Source organism: Pogoniulus pusillus, chromosome 5 (assembly GCF_015220805.1).
Source record: "Pogoniulus pusillus isolate bPogPus1 chromosome 5, bPogPus1.pri, whole genome shotgun sequence".
NCBI lineage: Eukaryota > Metazoa > Chordata > Aves > Piciformes > Lybiidae > Pogoniulus > Pogoniulus pusillus.
This window is the reverse complement of record NC_087268.1, coordinates 39,925,779-39,948,295: the sequence shown is the minus strand read 5'-3', so window position 1 is coordinate 39,948,295 and position 22,517 is coordinate 39,925,779. Positions and strand designations below refer to the sequence as shown.

Sequence of the window (22,517 nt, the reverse complement as noted above, 5' to 3'; positions counted from 1 at the left end):
ACTGAAATCAGAGAACTACAGAAGATATAGAAAAAATATTTTAATCTGGATTATAAAACATCTGTATATGAGAGGCTAGTCTTTAGTTTTTTTTGCTTGGGGGGGGGTTTCTGTACATTGGGTTTAATTCTTTCAATTTTTAATTTTTTTTTTTTAATGAAGAACACAGTCATACATTTCTTAGCACTATCATATTATACAGGAGAGACTAACATAAAGCAGCCAAGCCATGATGCATATTGATTAATAAATGACCTTTCTTAAGGGAAGGAGAAGTTGCAGAGGAAAGCACAACAGTGTCATGAAAGAGACTGACTAGAAGGACTTGGAAGTAAGAGCATCAGGTGACCCAGAGAGTAGTTTAGTATTTAACTCTAAGTCTTAAATCAAGGAAGTCAACTAATGCAAACTTGACAACAGTGAGCACATTTGTTTCTGAGCGAAACAAAATCCCTCCACCTACAGTGAGAAAAAGAATTTCCCACCTTAAATTTATTGTGAGAATGAGTATTTCCCATCCTAAATATATGATGCACAATTAAAAACAGAATAGAGGGTATTTGTATATAAATGTATAGAAGACTTCATTACTTGTGTAGATGAGCACCCCAAACTCCACTCAGAATCTGTACTTTCAAGCACTTTATGTCAATGATCACAAGCTAGAACTTACATACCTGACTGAAATAACACAACAGATTTGCTAATCAAAATCAGAACTGGCTTAAGTTGATATATGTACCAAACATTTTACCACTGTTGGATTAGTAGAGAACCCTACATTACTGAAAAACAGAAATGGAAACTCAACTTAATCTGAAAAGAACAAATTTGTTCCAAAACTGATCTTGCACTGAACAATGTGATGTGTGATATTTTGTTTAATAAAAAAATTCAGTTTAACTGGATATATACCAAAGTAATATGGGATGGGGAGGGGAAAGAGGTTTACATTTCAATACTTGTATATATTTAGTATTAATATTCACAGTGATTGACCAGAATAAGAAACCAAATTTAAAAGAACCATTAGATACAAAATACAAGCAACAGGATAACCTCTCACTGTGATCCTGCTACATTTTGTTATCATTCCTTGGGGAGATTTGTCTTCTGTTAACTTCACATATAAGAACCTCCAGGCAAGTTTGACAGCTGTAACAACAAGAAGCTTTCTCGAATACTTGCACGCTGATTCTCAGATTCTTGACTTGAAAAACATGTTGCAGAGGTCATGGGACTTCTCCTTTATATCTGGTTTTAGCAACCTTGCCCACTGATTCCCTGTTTTTTAAGTTAAGGACTTTTTTCCCCAGGATTTCTTAACACTTGTGCTTTCAACTATTCATCTGAAGTCAATGCTGCTTCAGAAAGCCACCAGGTGGCAGAATCCCATAATGCCAAAGACGCTCTCTCACCACCCCCTCAACAAAGATCTGGCACCAAAACCAGCTGTGCAAGACACCAAAGACACCTGCTTAAAATGGATCTGAAAACATCTATCACTCTGACACTCTCCATAAAAAGGGAAGAAATTATTAATGGAAAAAGAAATACATCTTAAGGAATATGAAGACTCATATATCTGAATTCTTTAAAATGTTTTCCTTTCCTCACAATCACTGAGCTCAGCTTCAGGCATTATTTTACTCATTCACCATCTCCTTCCAAAATCAAGACACACATCAGTATTAGAACAGATGCCATTTGCCAAAGTGAGTTCTGGAACAGTACAAAGTGTCTGTGTTACTGTTATTCAGCAAATGCATGGTTTTGTCAAGGAATGCATACAACTCCATCCACCTTGAGGCCTCAACTCTTGTCATTTCTTGACTAGTTATAAATGTACTCATATACATCAGTAGTTCAATTTAAATCTAATCAGAACAAGATCCAGTGCTGCCATATGCTAACACTGCAAAACAAACAGCATTTTGCTATGTGCTTTCATTCCATTCTTTCCAGTATGGAATCCTTGGACACAGCATGTATGCAATCCATCCCTGAATTTCAAACAGCCTATCCAGATGTCAGATTGCTCAATGACATATAATAACTCTTTTGACAGATGAAAAGGATGTGACAAAGAATAGAATTACTGATCATGAAAGAAAGTTATTTGCACTGTAGTTACTCCAAAGTTTGAACACCACAGGTACCCAATTCTGTTAGCGTAAGTAGCAAAAAATCAAGCCCTTTCCATTGCGAACAGACAAACCAGTTCTACCACTCTGTATCTAGGATTCTATGACTTTTTAACAGCTATCAAGAAAGCCTGTAATGCTTTTACAATCTTTTAGAGTTGTCTTCACAGAAAAGAGTTGAGAAGAAAACATATATTTCAGTGTCAATTCACATCACCTTTCTAAGAGTGTAGTTTGTTCTTAAACGCAATCTCAGTAAGCACAACTTTTCTTCCAAGTCTGTTGACCAAGCCTCATTACAAGGAAAAAGAATGCCACCATCATTCCAACACTTCCTAAAAAGCATATTGAGTTCCATTCTGCAGTTAATCCTTCACTTAAACATCTCTTTGGCAATCCATTCATTGGCTAATGTTCTTCCATCTGTATTTCCATCTATTTCATAGAATTTTCATAGAATCAACCAGGTTGGAAGAGACCTCCAAGATCATACAGTCCAACCTAGCACCCAGCCCTAGCCAGTCAACCAGACCATGGCACTAAGTGTCTCAGCCAGGCTTTTCTTGAGCACCTCCAGGAACAGCAACTCCACCACCTCCCTGGGCAGCCCATTCCAATGGCAAATCACTGTCTCTGTGAAGAACTTCCTCCTAACATCCAGCCTATACTTCACCCTGGCACAACTTGAGACTGTGTCCCCTTGTTCTGTTGCTGGTTGCCTGGCAGAAGAGACCAACCCCCACCTGGCTACAACCTCCCTTCAGGTAGTTGCAGACAGCAATGAGGTCTGCCCTGAGCCTCCTCTTCTCCAGGCTATTACTACAACAGAAGCTTGTAAAGATTGATATATCATTTTATAGAGGGAGAAAGTATTTATTTATTGTTATCACAGATTTCATTAAATAAAACCAAACTGAAGTATTTCCTAAAGACACTTGTTTCAGTACACATGAAATTCTGTGCTGTGAATAGAAGACTGTTGCTTTGAAGAGCAAGAGATACCATTCTATGAGAGAACAAGCCTAAAGACACCCAGGTTGGTGTAACCACCAGAAATATTTTTTCCGCCCTTCCCATCCTGTCACAGCTAACAATTCAAGTTCTAGAGTAGAGTCTGCAAGTAATGTCCATGGTTCTTTGAAGAGTGAAAGATAAGTGAATCACCAGTTGTGGTGAGTTAGCCACTGTTAACCATGAAAAGTAATATACTGCTTTGGGGGGTTATGGAGTGTAAGAGAAGCAAAAGCAGATGTTATAAAACATTGGCTAAAATGACCTATTCATTGGAAAAGTGTGAGCAAAAATCTAACCACACTGAAGTAGATCATCTGGTATACTACTAAAGACAGCAGTTAAAATTGATTTTGCTTCTTAAATGAGTAATTGAAATTTACTATAAATTTGAAAGGCCTCAAAGAGAAAGAAGAGTGCTTTGAGTATCAATTCTCTTCAAGAAAAACTGATGAAACAGTAAGTAGATTTAGTTTTGAAAGGAATTCTCTAAGTATATAATGAATCAAAGAGCCTCCAAATAATATAACACTTCCCACATATAACTAGAGATCTCATTTCATTAGAATGTACATGCATTAACAGATATTTTATTGAATAGAAAGCAGATTAGGAATTCTTAGTCCTGTTTCTAGTCATCCTTGCTGAATTCCTAGAGAAGTAGGCAAAACACCAAATTTGTTTTAATAAAATACCCAACAAAACCACTTTCAGTTTCACTCACACTGAAAAGCTGTTCAAATTAAGGAAATAAAAGGTGCCTTTGTTTCCTTCACATCTGCTTAAAGAGGAGGGCAACCAGTTTATAAAATTAAACTTTATTTGTGCTTTGCCTTGATTTGCAGGAACAGAAGGAACCTGGTAAGATTTGCACAAGCACAGTGTGCTACTGCTCATTTTGGTGCACTTAGCAACACCTTGCAGAGATAAAAACAGAAGTGTTAGACTAAATCCCTGGAAAAAGATTTGCCATTTTCTGGAGATTTCCTTCTTTGAAATTGAATACTTGTTTTGACTCTTTGAACACCAAGAGAAGAGATATAGCAATAACACATCATGGAAAGATTACCTATTGAGAAAAAAAAAACAACAAACTCCTACAGTTGAACACCACAGAAGTGCAGAAGACTGCAACAGAAATTTTTTTTATGAAACTAAGGAATTTGATTAGTCTAAAAGAAAATTCACCATTTGGGGGAAAAATAATAACCACATAGAGAGAAAAGAGAAAAAAAAAAAGGTTAAAAAAAAGCCACTAAACCCAAATACAAGTACCCCAAAAAAGTAAACCACACCACCACGCATACAAACAAGCAAACCCCAAGCTAATTAATCAACACAGCCACAACCTGTAGACACTTGAAGAACCAAATGAGGTTCAACAAGGACAAGTGCAGAGTCCTGCACCTGGGAAGGAACAATAAACTGCACCAGTACAGGCTGGGAAGTGATCTGCTCGAGAGCAGCCCTGTGGAGAGGGCCCTGGGAGTCCTGGTGGATAACAAGTTAACCATGGCACAGCAGTGTGCCCTTGTGGCCAAGAAGACAGATGGGATCTTTGGGTGTATAAAGAAGAGTGTGCCCAGCAGATCAAGGGAGGTTCTGCTTCCCTTCTACTCTGCCTTGTTGAGACCTCATCTTGAGTACTGTGTTCAGTTTTGGGCTCCACAGTTTAAGAGGGTCAGGGATCTGCTGGAGGGGGTCCAGCGGAGGGCTACAAGGATGATTAGGGGACTGGAGGGCATGGCTTGAGGAGAGGCTGAGGGACCTGGGGCTTTTTAGTCTGGAGACGAGAAGGAGATTTAATAAATGTTTATAAACATCTGAGGTCTGGTCAGGAGGGAGGGGACAGGCTCTGCTCACTTGCTCCCTGTGATAGGACAAGGAGCAACAGGTCTAAGTTGCAACACAAGAGGTTCCACCTCAACACAAGGGGGAACTTCTTTACTGTAAGGGTCACAGAGCACTGGAACAGGCTCCCCAGAGAGGTTGTGGAGTCTCCTTCTCTGGAGCCCTTCAAGGCCTGTCTGGATGCATTCCTCTGTGATCTGTGCTAGATTGTGTGGTCCTGCTGTGGCAAGAGGGTTGGATGTGAAGAACTCCTTGGGTCCTTTCAACCCCTAACATCTGGGCAGTCTGCAAGCTGTTCATAATATCCATATGCACATCTCTTCCAAAGCTACATAAGTGTAAAATTAGATTGGATAATATTTTATAAGATGAACCACTTCTTTACTGTCTCCATGTATTTAAGTTACAACCTACAGAATCTTTTTTTTTGTATAGTAGAGCCCACTAAGAAGGCTAGCTAAGTGGCAGTTATTAAAAGCCAGAAAGCTCTTAGCTTTAAAGAAGTCAGACTAATAGCTAAACAATGTACTCATATCATAAATGGGAAAAAACAAGGCAAACTTTACAGAACTTAGTAACAGATACAGTTTAAATGGTCTGAGTGCCAGTCTTGGGAAAAAACAATACAATTACCTGTTCAGTAAACATATAATTTGTTTACTATGCACTCAAATATTCCCATATAAAAATACAAAACCCAACAAAATCCAACCATCCAAAGCAGAAACAAAACACAACAAAAAAAAACCCCAATAAAGTTCTTCCCTATGATTCCAGTCATATTCTTAATGGGTTTCGTATGCCTACGGGAACAAGAAAAGCAAGACCTATGGCTGAATGTTCATACCAGGAACCTGAAGGCACCCAGGGAACAGGTACAAATTACTCCTGAAAATTCTCCATTTAGATCAGAAAAAAATAAAAGCTAGTAGATAATTTGTGTGTTTAACCTTCTACTGTAAACTTCTGTTTATTTTAAGTTACTCTTTCTACTAAATAATCCAAAAGCATTTGGAAGACATAACCAGCTGTATCTAGGTGGCATCTCTAACAAGCAAAAAAAAAGGATGTATTTCACTCCAGGACAATGAAATGCAGTAACTTGTTTTTGGGATAATATTCACTAGAAAATTATACACATGAGGAATTAGGTGGCAATAATAGGGATATTAAGGAATCATTCAGAGATCCATAGTAAAAAAAAAAAAGCCTTTTTAAAAATTGGAGAAAATAGGGTTTGTTGTTTGGGTGGGTTTTTCCCCCTCTAAGCATCATGAATTGTGAAAAGTTTGAGTTTGAATCTCATCCAAAACATGAAAAACAAAATAAGAGAAGGATGGGTGCACATGTCTGAGTACAAAGCCAGGAAGTATAAAATTACTTTTTCTCTTACACTGAGGGCAACATTCTTAAGCAAATGGACAAGGATTACTGGCAGCAGTGAACACCTTCATGAATATTAATGAGGCTGCAACCAGCTGATAAGGTCTCAGAATTTTCAAAAAATTTCAGAAAGGAGCCAGGAACAGAAACCTTTAGGAGATGGTAATGCTGTACTAAGGAACATTACCACACCAGGGTGCAGGACTGATGAGAAGTATTTCGTCTGGGGAGCATTTCTGAGGCGCTTACCTCCTTTGAAGTCTCTTGGCGTCAGGATGAATGCTAGCTGTCCTCGGGCTGCCATCCCTTTGAGGGGAGGGAGATACAGACGAGCCCAAAGGTTCTCTTCTAAACACAAGTCCTTACTGCAAGCTGGCCAAAAGGTCCCTGCAATCAAAGAAATCATTGTGGTTTTGCATGTGGCGCATCTACGTCCTTTAATCAAGGTTTGTCAGCCATCTAACATGTTCAACCACAAATGAAAAAGTAAATGCAAAATGCATCTGCTAGGTAGCCAATGCAGAACAGAGACTAAGGAAAGAGAAGAACTTTCATTCCAGTTTGGACACTATGAACTCCATGAAAAACACAGGCAACATGATTTTTTCAGACTACCCAGAACCACTTCAGTATACAGTATCTGATGCATGTATATAGGTTAACAACCACAACAAAATCTGTTTGCCTTTGGAATAATTTTCCAACACACACTGAAACTCCTCCCCTCTTTAGACCTCAATAAAACACATTACATTTTCATTTCTAGACATGTATACCAGTCAGTGTACGCTACAATCCAATGCAGCAGCCATTCTTCAACAACTACCTCTTCAAGTTACCACAGCAGTGTACAATTAATCCTTCACTGCATTCTTTTTGCCATAAGCTAGTTGTAACAGTGCTTGCAGAGCCACTTGATAGGAATAAACAATCAAAGTTCTGTCACGGCACCACTAAAAGATTCCTTCTGCAGAATATTTAGCAGACTTTTGTGTTTTGCACGCCAACATTCTAAAGCCACAAGCTCCATGTTTTCTTTAGTGTGAGTCATCTCTAACAGTGTCCACATTCACAGCCTCTTTGGCACATTTCCTGAGCACATGCCCTTCCACCACAGAGATGAATCTTCATAGCCCAGCTGTCACAAGCATAGGCATGTCATGTTAAGCACATGATTTCCCAGAGCTCCAAGCTAATAAGCAATATTGGTTTCTAAGTCTTCTACAAAAGTTATTACAGTAGAAGCAAACAGACATATATCTGTTCTGGCTGCAAAACCAGTTCCTAGCTAGCAAGCAGAAGCAGCTTACACAAGAACTGTGCACATTTCACTTCCTGAAGGAGTATGAAACACACCGAATGTGCCGAGTCCATACTCTCTTTTTCTTCCCACGTACCTACAGCCATTTTTCCTCTTCTTGCTTCAAACAATAGCAGTGTGAGAGTGAAAAATCCTGTCCTTTACAACCATCCTTCTTTTAACTGCTACAGGTTTTATCACCTTGTGGGGCTGCCAATATCATTCCCCACTTCCCTGTCTACAGGGCAAATAACTACTTCATAACCATACCTATATAGTCACTACCTTATAGGGAAAAAAATAAATGCAATCTGTGGCACATCATTTCCCTCAAATTCCATTTAAAGAGGCACATGAAGATTAATGAGAGACTTAGATGGCTCTATGACAACCCTAACCTTTCACCTACTCACCTCTTACACATAGTCGCACAGAAAGCAAGTAACAAAAATATAACCCGTAACTGAAGCTTCATATGGAACTGAATTTTATTACTAACCATTTGACACATCTCTCTGTAAACTGTATAAAGTCTCAAAATGAGAAACTGGAAGCAAAATTAAATCAGCATTAGTTTACAGACTTCATTTATCTAGATTAACTGCATTGCAACAAAAGCAGAACCAATAAATGAACCTTGTATCTGATCAATACTGAAATTATTAAGTCTTTTTCCAACAAATGTCAATCTACTTACATCTACATATCTTTTCACTGGACTAGTTCATATCAATAATGCTCAGTTTTTATGAATTATTCTCCTCTCTAGACCAGAAACAAGCTTCCAAGAGAAAATAGGAGGCCTTCACCTCCATTATATAAAAAAACAAACAACTACTTTAATGCTAACATCTACTCCTGTTTACCCATCATTAAATCAAAGTAAACTCAAAATGGAAGGTACAATTCAAATTTACTTCTCCATACAAACATCAATCCACCCATCAGTTTAATTCTTCTTTCATCACTTGTATATATGACTTCCAAGATCTTCTCCATCCAAGCTCTGCAGCCTGTTAATCTTTACAGGCTTTTTCCCTTCACCTTCTGCATTCTCATAGCTATTAAATTCCATTGCTTCCTTTACAGAATATTCATAAGCAAACCCTTCAAAACTCTTTAGTACTAAGGAAATTGTATTTATCAGCACTAGAATTGCTCAACTTCTTCAATTCAAGACTTCTGACAAGCTCATTGCTCTAATCCCTGAAAAATTCCCTCATTATTTTCTACTTTTTCTCTTCACAACTCTTTCTGTGACCTCTAATTACCACTAAAAATAACTTCTCCTTACACTATTATTTCCATACTGCCTTCTTCCTCCTTGTTTTTATTTCCTTATAAATTCCTCTTTCAAGGAACTGTTGAACAAAGTAGAGGAAAGAAAAGCCTCAGTACCTCAAATGACCTCTTTCATCCCAACTGTTATACAATAGCTTACCAATTTAGTAGAACAATGAAAATAATAGATAGAAAGAACCTTAGGAATTTGGTTGAAAACAGTGGCTCCTAAATACAGGAACTGCAACATCTTAGAACTAATACAGTTCATAAACCTATTCACCACAGAACTTTCCTTATGAAGTTCAATATTTTTTACTTTAACCACCTTTTTTCAAGTACAGAACAAGAAAGTTCTGCAATTAGTCTACAATTAATACACTTAATAACTTGCTATGTAGGACATTATAATATTACAATATAGTTGTAAAGAATGTGACATTTCTGCTTTTATACATCTCCATACAGACTATACAGACCTAGAAGAATTCCTTTGATCCAAACAGGTGTAAAAGTGTCAAAGTTTGAAGTAAAAGAAAGTTTGCCGAGCAATACAAACTACCTAATGTTCACATGCAAAATATATGATATATACACAGTAGCTATGTAAGAGCACAACATTACAACAGAGGTCTGTAAAGAAGTTCTCAGCTGAAATGGCAAATATTTTAGAGGTTCATGAATGCATCACTAAACTGGCAACCACCTGATAGTGCTATTAGTCAGATTCATAGCATACCGGGTTGGAAGGGACCTCAAGGATGACCTAGTCCAAACTTCCAGGGTAAGAATATAGTTTAAATGAGATGGCCCAGCACCCTGTCAAGCTGGCACATGAAATTCTTTAATGTAGGGGAATCCACCACTTTCCTTGGGTGTTTACTCCAACGTTCAATTGTTCAAATGATGAAAAAAAATTTCTGGCATCCAATCTGAAATTCTTCAGTAGCAACTTGGATCCATTACCCTTTGTCTTTACCATGTGACTCTCTGTAAAAAGGGAGTCTCCCTTCTCATGATAGCCACCCTTTATGTACTCATAAAAAAGCTTCTGCAAGCAAGCCTCTTTGGACAACAAGATGAAGAATCAGCCCATAGAACTACTCCACCTAAACCTGGGTACAAATAGACACACACAGGTGCTTTTTTCAGCACTACTGTTGGCTGATCAAAGAAGTATCATAAAGAAGGATTTGGTAATGCAATCCCATTAAAAAAAAATCACCACTAGTGTAAAGTGCCCTCATGGAGAGAGAAAGAAAGGGGAAGTGTAAAAGCAATTAGTCCCCTGCCTACACAGTGTGCTGAACCACTGCACTGGAAGTTTAAATAGCCTCTGATGCTAGGGTGAGGAAGTGGCCAGACACAAAGCAGAGTCAGACTTCCCCCCTCAGCAGAAGCAGGAAAAAGTCCGCATCTAGATACCACACTCAAACTCACTTTTCAGATATCTTTTCAGCAGTTAAGAAAGAAGATACACAAGGACATTTGACATAAATTACATTACATCCTGCTAAAAAGTAACACTGTGTCACTGATCTTTATGGCCAAACTAAATATAAGGCTTCGTGTTACAGCTAATGTAGAAGCAACCTATTAGCAAAACCTGTGGTCCTTCTCTCCTCTCACTTCCTAATTTTGGAGCCACCCTCCAACTCTTTTTTTTCCCCACACATGATCTAGAAGGTTTGAAGCCACAGGTCTGAACTAGCTGATCTGTAAGGATTTGGTGTTTGCTCTTTTCAAGAGCCAGTTAGAAGGGGCAGGAGAAGACACCGCAAGAACTTGTTTCCCAGGTAAACCACGTCATTCCTCAATGAATATAGAATCATAGAATCAACCAGGTTGGAAGAGACCTCCAAGATCACCCAGGCCAACTTAGCACCCAGCCCTATCCAGTCAACTAGACCATGGCACCGAGTGCCTCAGCCAGTCTTTTCTTGAACTCCTCAAGGGACAGTGCCTCCACCACCTCCCTGGGCAGCCCATTCCAATGCCAATCACTCTCTCTGCCAACAACTTCCTCCTAACATCCAGCCTATACCTAACCCAGCACAACTTGAGACTGTGTCCCCTTGTTCTGTTGCTGGTTGCCTGGCAGAAGAGGCCACCCCCCAGCTGGCTACAATGTCCCTTCAGGTAGTTGTAGACACCAATGAGGTCACCCCTGAGCCTCCTCTTCTCCAGGCTAAACAGGCCCAGCTTCCTCAGCCTCTCCTCATAGGGTTTGTGTTCCAGGCCCTTACAAGAAAAATGGCAGAAACATGAAAGAGGAGTGGAGAACAAGATACTGTTGCTGTGTTACAACTGCCTAAGGGCAGGTACCAAGAGGTGAAATTATGCACAAAAGATGTCGTATCATACAGAAACCAGCAACCAAAGCAGTACAAAAGCAGCTTTTAAGGCCATCAAAACAAGAATAACACAAACACACTAATTCCAATAAGCAACATTTTACACTGATCTTTCTAAAGTTTGATTTAAAATAAGATCAGAATAACACGACCCAAACACTATGTAGTATGAAATGTAGTTACTACAAATTCTCAGGAGTTTTGAGATGTACTAGTGATGCTTCCCAATTTTGATACACTCATACAGTAAGAATCATTTATCCATAGAAGAGTAACAGTGCAGAACTGATTACACCGATAAACAGGAAAACTCTTGAAGTAACCATTGTTTTCTAGTTAAGTCTTTCCACTGATACAGAAAACTAGGACAACATGGTGCAAATTCTAGAAAGTGGCAATAGTCCCTTGGACTGCTGAAGCGAAGTAGTGGAATAACTAGTTTCTACAGTCCCATTCAAAACAACATCTTCCAATAAAGACAGCACAAACAAATTCTCATTGGAAAGCACAGCAAAAGGCTATAAGGAAAAAAACAAGTAGTAAAGTCTGTGGGTAACAAAGGTTCAGAGTTGCAAGGTAACAACAGTGTGCCCAGGCGGCCAAGAGAGCCAGTGGCATCCTGGCCTGCATCAGGAATGGTGTGGTCAGCAGGAGCAGGGAGGTCATTCTGCCCCTGTACTCTGCACTGGTTAGACCACACCTTGAGTACTGTGTTCAGTTCTGGGCCCCCCAGTTTAGGAGGGACATTGAGACGCTTGAGCATGTCCAGAGAAGGGCGACGAGGCTGGGGAGCAGCCTTGAGCACAGCCCTACGAGGAGAGGCTGAGGGAGCTGGGATTGGTTAGCCTGGAGAAGAGGAGGCTCAGGAGTGACCTTATTGCTGTCTACAACTACCTGAGGGGAGGTTGTGGCCAGGAGGAGGTTGCTCTCTTCTCTCAGGTGGCCAGCACCAGAACAAGAGGACACAGCCTCAGGCTGCGCCAGGGGAGATTTAGGCTTGAGGTGAGGAGAAAGTTCTTCACCGAGAGAGTCACTGGACACTGGAATGGGCTGCCCGGGGAGGTGGTGGAGTCACCGTCCCTGGGGCACTTCAAGGCAAGGTTGGACATGGCACTTGGTGCCATGGTCTAGCCTTGAGCTCTGTGGTAAAGGGTTGGACTTGATGATCTGTGAGGTCTCTTCCAACCCTGATGATACTGTGATACTGTGAACAATCTGTGAAATAAGAAGGGGCCAAACTATTTTAAATATTAAAATAGTGCCTCACAGCAAGACCACTTGTGCTAGATATAGTTCACAGGTTCTCTCATGTTCTTCTAACCTGTCTTATCTACGTCCATTAGGGGCCGTATCAGTGGAAGCTTTCAACTTGTTCCTTAAATCAGTAGACAAACTAGATCTGATAGTCTACCAGAACCACAACAGAAACATTCTTCCTGCCTCTTTCACAGGGCTGTCCAGCCAGATGTCAGCTTCACATTTACTGTGGACAAATGAAGGCAACACCTGCTCAACCACTCTGGAGGCTGGTGCTGCCTGGGAAATCAGATGAAAAGTAAGGATACCAGAAGAGAGACTGCCTCACAAGAATCCATGCCTCATTTTGTTCCAAATACTGCCACAGTAAGAGAAAATTTGTATCTCTAGCCCCCTTCCCATTTTAGCTGCAGGAATTCCTACAAGGTAAGGCAATCCCATCCAGCTTTGGTCAAGAAACAGAGAAAGCACTCAATCCTGCCATTGCCTCAATCTTCAAAAAATGCAAGGATGACAACATGGCTCCAACTGTAGCAAGCAAAATGACATCTAGTTACAGCTTCTTTTTTTTCATATTTCAGTGTGCCTAATCCCCATCCAGTTCAAAGACTGTGGTTTGTAAAAAAGGTCAAGTCTGAAAGTACTAGCTGCTGCTGCAGGGCCGCACATGCAACACAAACATCAAGAAACTGTGGACACGTTTCACTTCTCCTTATGCTGAGGTAGCAATCTCTATTGCAGCAGATTCTACAGTCCTAACATGAAGCAGGAATCTCTGGTCTGCTCTCCCACCCTGACAATCATGATGTAACCTGCCACAGGTTGCCTGCTTTTTCAAGTGACAACAGAATGCGCCAAGTCTATTAATTTCTGTCTGACCGACAACATATATTTAAGGTTTTATCAGTTCAGAGATGCACATAAGTGTTAAACCAAACCAGTTAAACCTGAAAAGTAACACTGAGGTAAAACTTACTGGAGCCACATATAAATACTTACATTCAAAGTTACGTTACCTGGATTGCTGTGGTAAGAATATATAACATGTTCACATTAATGTCCTTGACTTTCCAAAGTGTGCAAGCTTAGGCTTCTTTATACTCAGTAAATTGATTTTAAAAAATAACTGCAAGTGACATAAATTCCACCTCATATAAACCTTTCCAATATTTAAGATATCTTGCCTTTAAGAAAGTGTGATTACCAGTGTGCTTAGCTTGACCACTCAGCAATTACATCTTGACATAGTTTGGCATACAGACTAGAAAGCACTGAACTATCAGCTTTTAAGCATGGAAAAGAGTTCCATCCAAACCTCTTAGATAAACAAAACTTCAGTCTTTCTCTGTAATACAGGCTTTCCAAACCTCAAATTGTTCCTGAAGCGCTTTACTGATTAGTTTTCCAGTCACACTAAACTGGCCAGGTTATTCCAAGAATGGCCTCCCTGATACCACATACATGAAAGTCCTAACCAAAACAAGATTTGTTTTGGCTTAGCCATAGCATTACTTAATCTCACATTCATTTGAAGGTCTAAAAAACCTTATGGATTACTTTCAGTATCATTGCTTCTCAAAAATCACTTCTTCTTATAAGCTATTTTTCCTCCAAAAAGGATTCTTACAATACTTTTTTTTAAATGGGAAGTTGTGTGGGTAAAAGAGAAGGGGAAATAAATTGGAAGTCTGATTCTCATTGGGTCAAGGAGTTTAAATGGTTCAAAAAGGTATCTCAAAAGCTACAAAAGTGTGCTAGAAAAATACATCTGAAGGAAGAACAGGAGCTTAGTATTATTAAAAATATACACCACCAGATTAGCTCAATACCAATTCAGTATCTTCTGTACTTAATTATACTGGATTTTGAAACTACTTAGTGATCACCTTATATATATATTATATTCATATGTAGAGAGGTCTATGACAGGCAATTGCAGGACTCTTTTAATATATATATTTACATATATAAACACACTGATCTCAGCTTCTGTCCATACACATGTATTAACCTCAGCCTTGAAAGTGACATACATATACATGTATGTGGTGGAGGGGCAGTAGCCCCAAAACAGAGGCTTCTCTATGCCTCTACATGCCTGGACATGTTTTTCTGCCAGGGACCTATGGCAGTAAACAGGTTGTGTAACACACACACACCCAGTCCGTGTACCCCTGGGGTCCGCCCAGGTAATCCCCTATTGGGAAGGTCCAGGCAAACATCTACTGCCTATTAAGGTAAGGTTTGGCTTACTGCCAACCTGATTGGTCACTTTAGATGTCCAAATGAGCCACGAATCTCGGCTCAGAGTCTATAAAGAGGGGTGCAAAGGTGCACCATGTGTTCAGAGTGTTCAGAAGTTCAGACTTAGAGGTTCAGACCCAGCTCTCTGATCCACATAGCAGCACAGACCTGCTTGCATGGCCTAGACACAGAGTCAGACCCTTACTTACACTCTTGCAAACATTACTGAGGCTCAGCACTCTTGCATTGATCTCAAGGCGTAGTTAAGCAGTCTGTGAACCCTTTGAGAAGCAGAGCGCATGCACGCCTGCATTTGATATATATGGGGAGCCAAGAGCCCCCTGCCTAAGCCCAGAGCAGCTGTACACACTGGCTTGCTATCTTGATTTATCTACGGAGCTCAAGTCTCCCTGCAGCCCAGCACAGACCCTGCTTGCCAGCTATCCCGTAAGTCAGGAAAGATCCAGAGCCAGCAGACCCTTTCCAGATAGTCTGCAAACCTACAAACACAGCCTTCTCCTGCACCTTGAAATCCTGCCAGCTGATCATCCCTCACACGGCATCCAGAAGAAGCAACAGCATCGAGGCAGAGACCACCAGGAGAGAAGGTTAGAGAAATCCTGTTTACCCCAGAGACTGGGAACACCTTATCATTCCCCTGCAAGCCAGGACAGATTCCAGCTTTCACCAAGACCCGAATACTGGGCACACGCTGTGACAGAATCCCGGGAGGGTGATTAATGATTAATACCTAAGAGCAACACATCTAAGCAAGCTTTAATTCCTTTGTAATATAAGTTACCTCTGTCTTAAGAGCAGACACAGGTTCAGCCCCTACTGGGCAAACAGTATAGTTGTTAAGAGGCATTAAGTCCAAGGGAATCTTTCTCTCTGTCTATAGTTGTTGATAATTTGATATTTCCATTTAATAATCCAATCCCTGTAAATATATCCCAAGCTGTTTTCATAACCTTGCACAACAAACCTGATTTCATAGTGGTTGGGAGTGGTACAAATTTGTAAATATTAATTTTAATAAATAATTTTATAAAAAATTAATATTGCCTCAAATTAATTTCTCACCTCCCCCTAATGGAGGAGGAATAGAGAAATCCCCTCCATGACTATGTATGAAAAAAGTCAAGAAACTTTATTCTTCAATATTTTAAAGATAAAGACAAATTAATTTCCTCCTACATATCTCATTAAATAATACAAGATCAAAATATGAAAATGTTATGAAGTTATTATAATGCAGTAAAGTTATTAATAAAACTGAAGAAACATAGAAACTAAAACAGATTCGAAACGACTTGGCCTAAAAAGGACAAGAGAAACAACTTCAGAATCGAATCTAAGCATGCTCTTGGAAAACTGGTAAAGCACACTAAGATGACAATGATAGAACTGACAAGCTTCTAGTCAAAACTTTTTAGAATAACTAACAATACTTTTAAAGATCTAAAGTATAGCACAACTCAGAAATGATGGAAAATGAATTTAGAATAAGGGAAAAAATAAACTCTAACAAGAAACACAAAGAACTCCCATTCCAATACAAAGCAGGCAGTAGATGCATTTATTTAAAACCTAAAGAAGTAAGTAGACCCAGACAAGTCTCATAGCATTGTGATTCTTCTATCCAAGGAACATTTAATCAGATCATAGATAAACCTGTCACTTGGAAGTCAGCAAGGACAGATATAGTTCCCAGAGCAGAAAGATAACAGAGTTGCTACCCATTTCATTAAGTCTGCTTCATTAAGGAATATTTTGATTACAGCTTTTTACATATCATGGCATTTAGGGACCAGCAATCCCTCTAGGTATGTGCACTCATACAAACTGTGTTACTGCAATATGCTTTAAGAGTGAGTTACCATCTCCTACGGTAGACAAAAGCCCTTTATCTCAATAGAATGGGAACATGAAGACATCATATTTTAGTATGTGACTCGAGAAAGGATCATTTACACTACACTTCTCTTTCATATAAAGACCTTAGGGTATCTGACAAAAATATGTTCTTCAAAGTACCTGAAAACAGTAAGAAGCCTCAGGCAAGTATAGCAGTACTATACTTCTCAAAATTCAAGCAAAGGGTCCCTTAATCATGCAGCTTAATTGAAGGAGGTGTGGAATAACACAGAACAAAGAACAATCCAAGGATTCTTCAAAGTCAAGCAATTCAGGTGTTTAAGAAACAACAAATAAACCAAAAGAAACCAATCTCCATACATTCTGGCTACCTGATCTTCAAAAACATAAAAGTCTTCATGACAATGACCATTAACCACCTTTACTGAAAACAAAGAATGCCTCTTAAAATCTGTCAAGTATTTTAAAGGATGTCAGAGAGGGTATTCTATAGTCACATAAAAGTTGTTTTAGAAAGAGACGTGAAATATTAATCATTTGGTCTGCAGTGTCCCAAACGAGATAGACATTTTTCCTTTTCCTGTATCTTGAAATGTGTTATACCAAAATGAGGAACAAAATTTCTCAGAAAAGATACCTCAACTTAACAACTGACATTGGAGTATTTAAGGAAAAAAGTTCTTACATCATAAAAGACTCCTCTGAAGCTAACAGAATGACATGCAAGAAACCTAGGCAAACAAAGACCGATTTATAGCCAGAAGGAAAAGGGGGAAAGAGAGATCGAAATTGTTATTGGAATTGCTATTTGTCTGCCAAAAATACAGAAAAATCAATTAAAGAGTTTTCTATGAACAGTATCTCTTTCTATTCAAGATTAATCAGAGACCTGAGTAGCATAGATCATGTTGACCTTAATGCAACATTAGTATCTTTCTTGTAGTTTGTGCTAAACTGTTCAATTGTGGAAGAAATAATGTCTCCTAATCACTCAAGACATAGGAGACTAATGTGTGAAATATTCCTGGTGATGTATTATCACAGTGTCAGAAATAGACTTAAAAGACTGTCAAACCCTTAGAACTACATATGGCAGCCCTGGCTTGCAAATACAACAAATAAACCTAGATTCCTAGCCAAGAATATTATCCAATTCGTTTGAACATTAATACAACCCTTTTTAAGTGAGTTTTTGTACAACACATTATTACTACCCAACAAAAAGGGCTGACTCTTCCTATGGAAACCTAATAGAAGTGCAAAAATGTTTCCTTTGCAAGATTCTGTCCTTTCACCATCACCTAATAACGACCACACTGGAATTTTTAAGAGGACAAACGAATGAGTTTTAGGAGCTTTTAGTTTTGACGATGAGTTCTGTAGAAGTGTCTTGCAAAACAGCAAAGAACTGAAGTAATGAATAAGCATCAGTAGCTGTATCTTCTATCAGCTGTATCTTCTACCAGCTGTAGAAAGAGACATTCTCCCAAAGCTACCCGTCACACAAACCCATTTTTTAGGTCAGTATTTTAGGAAACTGACACAGACTGGTAAAGTTACAGACATTTGACAGGAGGGATGAAGAAGTTTTAAGTATTTTCAGAGGGTCCCCTTCACAGCAATCTCAAACATCAGTAATGACACTCCATCCTGGCAAACCTGCTCAAGCTATTGATCCCTACAGTTTCCTCTTTTGTTCCATTAGGAAAAGCAACAGTTGCCACATTACCTCCACAAAATGTTGCCATTCACACAGTCGAAATTTGGACACGGAAATTTCTTTTTCAGCCACACTGCTGTAACACATTTTGAAAACTATTAACTGGCATTACCCTCAACTTCTAACCCACTCTCTCCGTTTTTTATTTCACTTTTCCTGTGACATATTACCATTCTCCCCCTAAAATTAACAGATCTGAAGCAGAGAGACAGCCTAGGAGTAAATAAGCACCTTTGCCTTTTTTCTGTATTTCACTTTTCTACCACATCTAAACCTAGACATTTCAAAAGTAGCAATAAAAGCCATGATGAAAAATTTATCCATGCTCAGTTATGTGCCTCCTGATGCTTCTGAGATTTAAACTTTTAAGTCCAGTACTGGTGGCAAGTTAACAGGTCTGAAACATTCACAAAGCCTTCAGTGATAAGATGCCCAAGCAAACTGGTTCACAGCACAAGGAGAAAGGAAAAACCTATGTGTCCCTTTAGTAATGCATCTCCTGGATTCAGTAAAAACACCTTTTTCCCTTGGAAATTCACCAGTAATCTCAGAAATCCAGAGATAAGAGATTCCCCCTTTCATAACCTTCATGGTTTTGCTGATAAATACAATGCTTCCACAAAAACCAAAGCAGACTGAAAATTAATTAGTTTTCTGCCTACCTGTAACTTCAAATACTGTAAAGAGAACAATCTCTCACCTAGACTGCCATTTCATTGTCATAAGAGAGTTATCCAGATAGGGACAAAGTCTGACCAAAAAAAATAACTACCAATAGCTTCCAGCTATTTTCTAGACATAATAAATCAATATATCCATCCAATTAAAATCAAAACAAATGAATAAAAAAACCCACACCAAAGCAACCAAACAAAAAAAAGGCAACAGCAAAACATCTCTATCCATCACAATTAAAACTGAACTCTGAAATCACTTAATCACAGAATCATAGAATTAACCAGGTTGGAAGAGACCTCCAAAATCATCCAGCACAACCTATCACCCAGCCCTGTCCAACCAACTAGACCATGGCACTAAGTGCCTCATCCAGTTTAACATCGAAGTGAAGCAGATTCAGAAGGCAGTTAATGAAGACTCCTTTCATTAGCCTCACTTACGGCCAAAGTGCAATCTTTTAATGTGCAAATAAGTTAACTTTTAGATTTTAATTTTTTAATCACTCAAATGAGGGCCAGATTAAGCCTCCTTTGAAAAGCAATCTAAGCTTTGCCACTAGTCAAACCAAGAAGACATCTTTAAAACTTCAAAGAACAGTTGGTACTGCATTGATTTTAATGTTTTGACAATTCAGATACAGACTTAGGTTATCTTTTCTGAATTTTCTCAACAACAGTTCTAGTTACATTCTTCTAATATTAAGAGAACCTAAACTTATTACTTAGAGTTTAGCATACTGATGTTAATTTAAATTAATTGCTTTTCGTATAGAAACAGCAAAAGACACACACACTGTTTTCCTATTAAGTTCTGTCACACACTTCACAGAATACACTAACTCATTCTTTATTTGCATTTGAAAGGACAAAAATCTTTATTTTTCTTCAACTGAGGCCTGACTGAAACTTTGCCAACAAAACCAGGCACAACTGGATACCTTGGAAAATTATTACTGACAAAATCCAATCATCATGATTCGTGAGCATCTTACCTTTAAATAGGATCCATAATATTTAGTTACGTATGGACTGTCACACTGACTCAGCACTGTGATTTCTTGCTGGATGTCTTCTATTTCATCCTCTGCTTCTTCTAGGTCAATAATTTTTATAGCAACCACTTTCTGAGTCCGATTGTCAATTCCTTTAAAAACTTCACCAAAGGAGCCCTTACCAATTTTCTCCAGTTTTGTAAACAGTTCTTCTGGATCTGCTTTCAGAGTCTGTTAAGAAGAAGACAAGTTACTCAGTATTTTTACCATTAAATGTGGTATTTTTAAAGGTAACAAACACTTGAAACTCTACATATCCTTATTTATTTAGCTATTCTTTTTTTATCTCCATAATTATTTTTTCCTACAACCCTTATAGGCACGCACTGCGACATTTATATCTCCCCGTATATAAAGCACAAATTTAACACTATCCTCTTATCCTATCTGACATCAGAAAGTGCAGCTACATCAATTTCTTTTTCTTTACCAATAAACAGCATCCAGGCAGCAAAAGACCACTACAAAGATTTTATTTCTATCAAAGCAAAAATAGATCAAACAGTACTATCAAAAAGTATTTTATCTTTTTCTCTTGAAAATGGCTCCTTCCCAGAGCCCTAATCTCTTGAATTTTTCACATATCTTATCCTCTGAAAGAATCTGTTCTCACTCTTTAGTGTACAGGCTACTATTTCATTTGGTTTAAGTGGCAAGCAATTTTCTTCTACTAAAGACTGCCTATGTGAACTGCCATGTTTCCTCCTTGGCCCTGACCTCAAGGGTTTCTGAAGCAGGATTTACATTTCATTTTTCTTCTCTTAGTTTGGTAAACTAATACACTCCTAAAAAACACTGATGTGAACAGTCATATGAAAACTGTGAGCACTAATCCTAACTTACAAATCTAGGACCTAAACAAACCACTATACTATATCTGGGGTTTCTCCACAGTCAAGTATTCAGCTACCTATTGCTGCTCTTAGACTTCTCACTTTCAGTGCACAGATGGTTTAAGTTCCATTGTGTACCTTCTTCATCTAACAGCAAAGAGCATCAATAGCTAACAAAAATATATATAAATTACAATGAAACTGGCAAAGTCATACAAAGAGGGAATAGTCATGAAATGGAAAACAGGACAGGACTATTTAGAAACCTTCTCTTAAGAAATAAAACACTTCAAAAGACTGTTGTTTTTCAGTTTGGGGCTCCTCACTACAAGAAGGACATTCAGTCACTGGAGCATATCCAAAGAAGGGCAACAAAGGTGTCTAGAGAACAAGTCTTACAAGGAGTTGCTGACCGAACTAAGGTTATTTAATCTGGAGAAAAGGAGGCTCAGGAGAGACTTCATTGCTCTCTACAACTACCTGATCAGAGGCTGTAGTGAGGTGTGGTCAATCTCTTCTCCCAAGTAACTAGTGACAAGACAACAGGAAATGGCCTCAAGTTGTGTCAGGGGAGGTTAAGGTTGGATATTTGCAAAAATTTCTTTACTGCAAGAGGGGTCAGGCACTGGAACAGGCTAAGGGAGGTGGTAGAGTCATCATCCCTGGAGACATTCAGAAAATGTGCAGACACGGCACTTAAGGGTATGGTTTAGTGGGCATGGTTATGTTGGGTTGACAGTGGGACTTGATGATCTTAGAATCATAGCATGGAAAGCCCACTGAGATTAAAAGGATGAGGTCCATGCTAAGAAAAAATACGCTGTTGATATAAAACAAAGACTCATTCTAGAAAAACCCAGTAATGCCTAAATAAGCATAAAACCACACTGTTATTACTTAGCCAAAACTTACAGAAAGATAGAGGAATGAAATCTGACATTACTTCTGACAAGCATTATGCCAATATCTCCTCTTTATTATTAAATTCTTCATTGTTACTCAATTTAGCTTATACAGCATCTCCCATCTATCCTTCTGTCTATTTCTGCTGCCATATATCAAAGACTATGTAATTATCTTGTGCAGGCCTAAAGGGAAGATATTTTAGAAGAAAGCTTGTCTGGAGCTATTGTGAGTACAATACTATTTCTAATACTTTGAAGTAAGCTACAGAGACATCATAGTTTTCAGATAATCATCCGAGGAACAGATCACTGATTAGACCAATCCAAATAGGAAATACACTTCTAAGTATACTGCAAGAAGTCACCAGTTGCAAGAACTTCCCCCTAATTTACACCTTCTCAATCTATCTTTTTAACCAATTTTAGTTTCAGGAAACAGGAGTTTTGTCATACTTTTGCTATTAAGAAGGAACAGAAGATCAGAGTCCTTTCCACCAAAAGAAGCTTGTTCCTCTTTTTATTTCAATGTAATGATAATTACATACTATTACACACTTCATACATAACATGCTAATACATCTCCCACTCAGAAACCAGATCAGGGCACTTCATGTTTTTCAGCAATTG

General features: G+C 38.7%; 1 protein-coding gene across 5 annotated transcripts in view; it reads right to left on the bottom strand.

The window, feature by feature from the left end:
• STK24 (serine/threonine kinase 24) overlaps window positions 1-22,517 on the bottom strand; it is a 66,316-nt gene that overhangs the window by 33,407 nt on the left and 10,392 nt on the right. For 3 of the 5 annotated variants that reach the window (XR_010302393.1, XM_064143860.1, XM_064143863.1), the window contains exon 2: window positions 20,093-20,323. Coding sequence is in view for 1 of the 5 variants with exons in the window: in XM_064143860.1 (XP_063999930.1) it covers window positions 20,093-20,323 (231 nt within the window). In the remaining 4 variants the exon portion in view is untranslated. Of the gene's footprint in view, window positions 1-6,638; window positions 6,732-20,092; window positions 20,324-22,517 lie in introns of those variants that run through there. The other 2 variants (XM_064143862.1, XM_064143861.1) reach the window with 2 other exon arrangements.